Source organism: Telopea speciosissima, chromosome 6 (genome assembly GCF_018873765.1).
Source record: "Telopea speciosissima isolate NSW1024214 ecotype Mountain lineage chromosome 6, Tspe_v1, whole genome shotgun sequence".
NCBI classification, from domain to species: domain Eukaryota; kingdom Viridiplantae; phylum Streptophyta; class Magnoliopsida; order Proteales; family Proteaceae; genus Telopea; species Telopea speciosissima.
Window position 1 is genome coordinate 16,617,359 of NC_057921.1, and position 8,752 is coordinate 16,626,110.

Sequence of the window (8,752 nt, forward strand, 5' to 3'; positions counted from 1 at the left end):
ATAAGCTTTGAGCGCCACATGTGGATCACCATCTACATGCCCTGGGAGTCTTAACTCCTCTAAAATTATAATGGAAACCTAGGAAAAATTCTATACACTTTCCTTTTCATAATAATAAAGAAACCCCGCATGGAGAAAACAATCCACCATTTGGGCTGCCCATGGGGTGGAGTACATTTGTTTATAAAAAAGATAGGGGGAGAGAGAGAAAGAGAGAGAAGCATCACATCCACCCATAACCCCATGTATCACATACATAAATAATCCTTCCATTTTATTAGAATGCCATTCCCATAATCACATCATAATATAATTTCATGCATGGGCATTAAAGCAAGAAAACTAATAAAAATTACATGGATTCCTTCAATCATTGAACCACCACATCACATGTGATAACATGTATCCAAACCCATAAAATTAAAATCATAATTTTAATAGTAAGTGGGTGGAGGGAAGGATCCCATCACCCATCTTCTTCGTCCCAAAAACAAAACAAATTAATAAAAATTCTATTTTTTTTAATTTTTTTTTTAATGTTAAACTAGAGGAAAAACAAAGGGATGCATGTAGCCCATATACGCAGGCTGCAGGCACTCCCTGCGCAAACCATAGGCACAAGGCCCACGGACAGCAGCCTTGGGCTGCAGGTCGCAGGCCTCGCTGCCCGTAGGCTAAAGCCCACGGACAGCAATGCTGCAGCCTGCAACCAGCAAGCTTGCCGCCCACGCGCAGATCCTCAAGGGGATGCGCACAAGGGTAGGTTCATGGGGGAGGGCGTGCGCAGAGGCTTGATAGCGTGCGCTCCCCCCCCCCCCACCAAAAAACATATAGAACATGATTAAAAATTTTAAAATTAAAAATTAGTAATCACAACCTAATTGGATACATGCTTCAATAATTGGAATAAATAAAACAAACCAAATCCATCATCACATGGGTAGGTTGTTACACTAACAACCTTGTAACTACCCATGTGCAAATGGGAAAGTTGTTACAACAATCATAATTTTAACCACCCATGTGCAACTTGCATCCCACTCATGACAATCATATTAATCCATTAATTATTCACTATTCATGGGTGGGAAAGGTGGCTCTGATACCACACTGTTGGTTAAACAACGGTCCAGGGATCAAGCCATGGTTCCCTAGGGAAACCAATATACTACAAAATTAGGGTTTTGCACGCCTTGGGTTATCCCATGGTGTCCCATGGGTGCCCCATTAAATTTTAGAGTTTCCCATGGTCGCCCATGGGAACCCTGGTGCATCCCTATTAGGGTTTCTCCTTCCCTATTGCGTCCCATAAAATTAATTATCACAATAGGGACGGAGAAATTCATCTCTAGTCCATCACATGGCAAGAGGGATCCATCCCACACTCGAATGCGCAGCGGAATTAAATCGATTTGAGTTTCTTTCGCATCCCATAAATATTAATAATCAATAAACAGAAAGAATTAATAAAGAACTGCTAACCTGGTGAGCCTCAAGTGTTGCTCCTCCAATAGACAGTGGTTCTTCCTCCAGTGAGCGCTCCAAGCAAACAGATCTGAACCTCCAATGGTGCTACCAAGGTTCTACACGCCAATCCCAGATGCCCTCAAACTCCTCAGCACAGATCTAGGGTTTCACAAACCCTAACTCTCAAACACAGGTGAAAGAAGCAAGAAGAAGAAGAGAGATCACAAGAGGGAGAGAGAGAGAAATCAAAAACACAGGAGAGAGAGTGTCTGCTCAAAAATGTGGAGAGCTACTCTTCCCTCCTGCGTGTTGGTCTCCTATTTATAATAATAGGGTTTAATTAAATCCTAGATAGATTTAATAGAGCCCTAGTGAGAGTCTGACTCTCTCTCTCTCAGTCTGACAGTTCTGTTTAAACTCAAAGTGCTACACAGGTGAAGAAGCAGAATCTAATAGGGAAAGTATTAATTAGATTTTTTATTTAATTATTAATGGATAATTATAATTAGCACCAAATCCATTAATTAAATAAAGAGCCAATTAAATTAGCAAATTCCAAATAACTCCCTATATGATAACAATTTATCATATACAATCCCCCCCCCCCCCCCACTAATCAACACCATCATTATGGAATCTAGGGCATGTACACATGTACATGTCCATATAAGAGCGTCTGTGCATCTAATCGGGTCCCGCAAAACTCGATTAAACACTTTATTTAAAATAACTATAAATAATGTATCATTTTATGTAAAAAAGATTTTTGCAAAATCATTTCCAAAACGGTACTGGATCCAGATTTTGATTCGACCATGCACAAACAGTCTCTACCTTGGGGTTCCCCAATCGGGCAGTGGTGACCGTGTTGGATAACTCCTTCACTCACAAAGTGTTCACGCATTCCCAGAACACCGGCTTTGACTCGCTTGAGTCTCAGTCATTGATGAACCAAAGAATGCGATCACACTTTGCAGTGATAGGGTTCCCTCATGTACAGGGTGTCGGTGACACATGTCTATCCCTTCATACATCTGGCAATAATACATGAGGGAATCGACAAAGTAGATTCTTCGCCAATGCACACATCAAACATCAAACATGTGAGCACTCGCATTCGTACCCTGACATCACATGTCTAGGCATACCCAATGCGACGACCATATGATAAGGGTGCCCAGCCCAAACCCTAGTTGTGACCTTAGTTAGTAAATACGCGTACCCGAATTTTTAAACGTATAATACTCCCGTCCCTGTATTTTCCTATATTTTTATTAAAAAATGCATTTTTTAATCGATCGAGTATTATATTGGTATAATACGCGTATTATACTTATTATACATTTTTTTTAAAATAAAAAAAAAATACTCAAAAGATTATAATTTAGGAAAACGATTTCACTTTCCCTTTCGTCCCTTTCGATTTGCGTTGAACATCCAACCGTAGTAGGCAACAGTAGCCGCACTCCATCTCCAATCATCCTCCCCATCTCCGTTCAACAAAGCGGCACTTAAGTCTTGTACTCTCCTCTTGTTTCTCTGGTCTTTGAACTTTGATGGTGGTAATGAAGCAAATGAATCTGGTGTGATATTGGCGAGAACGGCTCAATCTCTATTCTATTTTATTCTTGTTTTTCAGTTTCTTGTAGCTAATGTGTACAGTGGAGATCCATATCTGGAACTCTCCCTCTTGTCTTGTGTTGGTTAATTAGTGGGAAGTGGGAACTCATCCCCCTTCACAAGAACACATCTGGTTAAAAATATATGGTTATCTCATTGTAGATAATAAGAAATGTAATGTTGGAAGAATGATTTAATGATAAGGTAATCAACTTGCTCATCTCATTTTCAGACAATCTACATTCATTTCTTGTAGATTATTGATATTTTAGTATGTTAAATGATAATCTTAGAGATGTTATATAGCATATTATATTATTGTGTTTATTTTAGTTCATAAAATCATGATATTATTTTGTTTATTAGGTGATGAATGCATGTTATATAATGAATATATGTCCGTTTTTTTAAAAGTATTATTGCCGTCTATGCCATATTATACCCGTATTAAACGCATACCGTATTATTACCGTATGCATTTTATGAAGCCGGATTTTTGAAAAGTATTATTACCGTCTAGTCCGTTTAATTGTCATACGTATCCGTTCCCGTTCAATTGCCGTTCCCGAACTTACTAAGGTCGTGACTATCATTTTAAGTAAAACTTAGGGACACATAATGCTCAAAAAGTTTATATCGCATGTGACAATATCAAACTAAAATGTATAAATGTTCAATACAAAGGTGAATCGGGTTGAACCGGACCGAACCGGGTTTGATGGACACACACTTGTCCAACAATGACATGCAAGAGTGGTGTTTTGATAAAAAAGAAACAAAAAGCACAACAGAGATGAATGCTCTCGGGAATCTTCGTCAGGCACCGGCACCAGCCGGTTGACCAGCTCTTCTTCTGCTAGCCAGAAAACAAGCACATGAAGGAAAACAGTGCATGCGAGTTGTGGGGAAAAACAAAACCTTTACAAATCAAAACATACATTGAGGTGTTTTGAATCTTAAACTGTTTTACAAACCTTTATAATACAACAATTAGTCTAGCTAGAAAATTAGATTCCCATAGAAGAAACCAATTACCGCATCTTAATTGAAACTAAATCTTGTACTTCAGGTTGAGGTCTCGATTACTAATGGTCATGGACATTAAATGATGCAGTCATGCAAATCCGGTAGTGGCTATGGATCTCCATTGAATTATTCTGTTTGGATTCTCACAATCCAAACTATCCCTTGAACTGCCCAAGACACCAAATGAACTCCAGCATTCATTACGGAAGGGGACAAGGGCAAACATTCAAACACAATTCAAGGAAATGCAGTGCAACTAGTCTACATATTAATACAGATTATACAAATTGTTAATAAATAGAAGTGTAAACATCCTTTCATTGATAGGATAGTAAGAACTCATTCCATTACCTTACTGTAGTGTATCAAACATCCGTCAAACTGAACCATGGGATTCAGCCCCAGAAGAACATCAGATATGGCCTGAGAAGCATTGCTGAAATAGAAAGGATGATGTATAACAACTTTATGAGGATGAGTAGAAACCTGTTTATCTGATTCCAATCAGTAATGACTCGAAGAGAAGCCTAAGAAGAATTCCTTTCTGCTTGTTCTGAAGCAGTTGCAAGCCCTTGCAACATTCTTACTATTTCAGTTGTGTCTTCCAAAAAATACTTTGCCTTACTGGGCTTCTGACCAACAGTGCAAGCAAACACTTCAGCCACTGGAGAGAGAGATGGGCCTGCCATGGCACTCGTGATGACCTCAAACATGTCCTCATCTGACCGATCATCACCGATACACAACACAAAATCTGGAAGCATTCCCTTTAGTTGCATTGTTGCCAAGAGATGTGCAGCCACAATGCCCTTGCTGACACCCTGTGGAGCAATATAATAAATATGAATAACTTGAGATTCACAGCATTCTGAACTCTTCTTTTTCTTTGCAATAATTCCAGCTTAAAAGCATTATCCTTTCTGTAAGCAATACATTGAGGAAAATACTGAAGTTTAACCTCTAGATTTACTATTGATAAGCCTCTCATACAATATATTCATCAATTGTAATGACAAAGAATGGAAATCAAAATATTTAGTACTAACCTGAGGTTTAACTTCAACAATATGTTGTCCACTCTTAACAGAGACCGGCTCATTGGCAAGAACACTTTCAAGGTGATGAAGAAGTTCTTTAGCTTGACATGAACCAAAATCTGGATCAGCATATTGGTAATGCCAAACAAGTGCACTCTCTTTGGTCTCTATCCCTGAACCATCAGTTGCCTCAGTGTACTGCTGCATCACAGGCTCCGCAATATGTTTCCAATCAAAATCCACTACGGGCACACAAGTTTCCCATTCCTCATCTTGATTTGTCCTGAAGAGGATTTTTTCGCAACATGGATTTACAATTGAAGGTTCAAAGAACATACAGAAAATAAAAATAAAAATAAAAAAATGAACATACAATACTTGACTTTCTTGATTATTTTACTTTTGGATCAAATAACAGACAAAAGTAAAACTGAAGATCTGATGAGATAACTAAATACAAGTGGCATATAATTAAGGAGATCCCAATCATTCAAATGTTCAACCCAACCCATAGAACTCCTTGATAAATAAGAAATATACAAATAAGTCCAACAGAAGCACTCCGTAACCAATGTAACAGATCAAAGCAGAATTTAGTAGGTCTAGTTGGAGAACCCCCTATGGGAACTCAAATAAAGTGCCATTTTTGGATCTAAACCGATTGAGAAACTAGAACAAACAAAATTGATGTCAAGGAGCTCAATATATAGATGCATACCTCATGAAGTAACCATGCTCTGCTGCAATTCCAAGTTTTTTGCAAGAAGTAAACCATTCTGTCAGTGTCTTCTTGTCTCTTCCACTAACAAGGAAGACAACATTCTTTGTATCTCTGCACAGGCTGTTCAAGATGTTAATAGCCTCAGGATTTGGTGTTTTATTGATTGATGTCTTTGGCATCATTGTACCATCATAATCTAAGAGAATTGCCCGGTTCTTGGTTCTCTTGTAAGCAGAAACTATATGGTCAACTGAAAGCTTCCTGAAATTTGGATCAAGTGCAATTACCCTAAAACCTAAACCAAAACCAATACCCCAGCATCTCCTCCTTTCATGGTCCTTACATGCCCTTTGGAGATCTTGTAGAAAACTCTGTGCCCAGTACCCAACATCGTGTGTGCTTATGTACCTGTAGTGCTTTTCATGCCGTAATTGTTTCTCAGATTCTGGAATTACTAAAGCAGAATCCATTGCTTCAGCTACTGCATCAATGTTCCATGGGTTGACACGGATGGCCCCACTAAGAGATGGCGAGCACCCAATGAACTCAGATACAACTAGCATGCTCTTCTTTGGAGCTGATGGGTCCAGTTGCAAGGTGTTATCTAGTTTCTCATTTCCTTGCCGGCTTATAATGTATTCATAAGGTATAAGATTCATTCCATCTCTCACTGCCGTGACGAGGCAACACTCAGAGATCACGTAATAAGAAATTCTCTCATAGAACTGCAGTGGGGTATCAATCAGAATGATAGGGTTGTAGCCTGGCCTCCCGAATCTTTCATTAATCCTCTTTGCTGTGGAATAAGTTTCAGATTGGACCTCCTGTACATCTCTCCCTCTGCTTCTTGCAGGATTTGCAATTTGAACCAACACAACTTTCCCCCTACAATCAGGGTGTTGTACAAGCAACTGCTCCATGGCCAACAGTTTCAAGCTTATCCCTTTGAAGATGTCCATGTCATCCACCCCAAGTAAAACCATCTGACCCCTAAACTGTTCTCGTAGTTCTGCAACCCGAGCTTCAGTTTCAGGAAGATTAATCACACAGCTAAGCTGGCCCATGTGAATCCCAACAGGAAGAATTTTAATGCTGACGGTGCGCCCATAATACTCGAGTCCTATGTAACCCCTTTTAGACTGATAAGCAAGCCCTAGCATTCTACTGCAGCATGATAAGAAGTGTCTAGCATAATCAAAAGTATGGAAACCAATAAGATCAGCATTTAAGAGTGCTCGGAGCAGCTCATCTCGAACAGGAAGTGTCCGGTATATCTCAGATGATGGGAAGGGGCTATGGAGGAAGAACCCCAGCTTCACCCTATTAAACCTCTTCCTAAGAAATGTTGGCAACACCATTAAATGGTAGTCATGAACCCACACAAAATCATCATCAGGACTTATAACTTCCATCACCTTATCGGCAAATATCTTGTTGACAGAAACATAAGCTTGCCAGAGGGACCGATCAAACCGCCCACCAAGATCAGGAGAGAGAGGGAGCATGTAATGAAAGAGAGGCCATAGTTGCTGCTTACAGAATCGATGGTAGAATTTACTGAAGAGTTCTGGAGGAATGAATGCAGGGACACACTTAAAGGTCTCAAGTAATGTCTGTGATACATCATCTTGTTCACTTGGATCAATCTCTTCTTTCAGGGAACCTACATAGATCACTTCAACATTTTCTCCAATTCCATCCTTGAGTTGCAAAAGAAGGGAATCCTCATCCCAACTGAAGTACCATCTTCCATCTCCATTAGACCTTCGGTGTGCTCGAATTGGGAGCTGGTTTCCTACGATGATAATCCGTTCCTGAGAGACAGAAGAAGGCGCATCGGAGCCTAAACAGTCGCTGTTCTCATCATCCAGCTCAGAGATGATACCAGCCACAGTCATAACTCTAGGGAGCCTCTTCCCTATTCTACCAAAGTTGGGGGAATCACCATTGGCAAGGTCCAGAAGGTTTGAATAAGATCTCGAAACCATTATGGGAAGAGATTAAAACTCAGCTTATACAAAAATAGGAAGTCTGTTGATTCCTCTTTTCCCCTGTTGGCATAAATACACAATTAAGCTCTGAAAAACCCCCCACTAACAAGATAAAATCAGTAAGAGTCAAAGAACAGTCAATATCTTCTTCAGAAAGTAAAAGAATCCCAGAAAACCTTTCTGAATTTTATTGAGATACAAAAAGTTCTGGAAGAGTAGTAAATCATTAAAACACAACAATGAAATTCTTTTACACAAGAAATTAAGAAACAGGAAGAAAACCCTTCTGTGTTAATTTCCTTAACAGTCAGTGTTCCCAACAACTAAAACAGATTCAAATTTGTAAAAAACGAAATCTACCCACTCTAATGAAAGCGAAAAAAAGAAGAAACAAGTTGCATTAAGTCCAACAATCGCAATTTAAGGAGAACAGACAAAACAGATAGATAATTTCAGCTTTTGATGTAACCAAACAACTAATTCTGAAAGAAAACTAAGGAAAAGAACAAAAAAGCTGTATTCTTGATAATAACCTCAAAACTTGCATAGAAATCCATAAAACCTGCTTGACTAAAACTAAGATGTTCTACTCTGTCCATAATATCCCACATAGTTCAAGAATCAGAAATGCAAAAATCACTCCCACCCAACAAATTTAAAACAAAACTACTCACCATGACCATGTTCATGAGAGCTCCTGCAAGAAGTGTGCAGTAGAAGCAGAGAGTGGCATTTGAAGTTGAAGATGAAAAGATATTACTTAATTTTGAAGGCGTGGTGGACCAGAGCCACTGTGGGTAGAAGGATTCTCTAACCTTTTCTTTTGAAAACAAAAATTTCAGAAATAAAAGCTCTCAGATTTTTTTACATAATCAGAAAGCTTAGTCCAA

The 8,752-nt window shown here is 39.1% G+C and overlaps 1 protein-coding gene across 1 annotated transcript; it reads right to left on the bottom strand.

Moving 5' to 3' along the window:
- Window positions 1–4,407: 4,407 nt before the first annotated feature.
- LOC122664241 (alpha,alpha-trehalose-phosphate synthase [UDP-forming] 5-like) lies at window positions 4,408–8,017 on the bottom strand. Its single transcript, XM_043859979.1, has 3 exons — window positions 5,869–8,017; window positions 5,160–5,433; window positions 4,408–4,934 (listed from the first exon to the last, which is right to left on the bottom strand). Exons 1-3 carry the CDS (start codon window positions 7,857–7,859, stop codon window positions 4,641–4,643), a joined length of 2,559 nt encoding a protein of 852 aa, XP_043715914.1. The 5' UTR covers window positions 7,860–8,017; the 3' UTR covers window positions 4,408–4,640.
- Window positions 8,018–8,752: the final 735 nt, after the last annotated feature.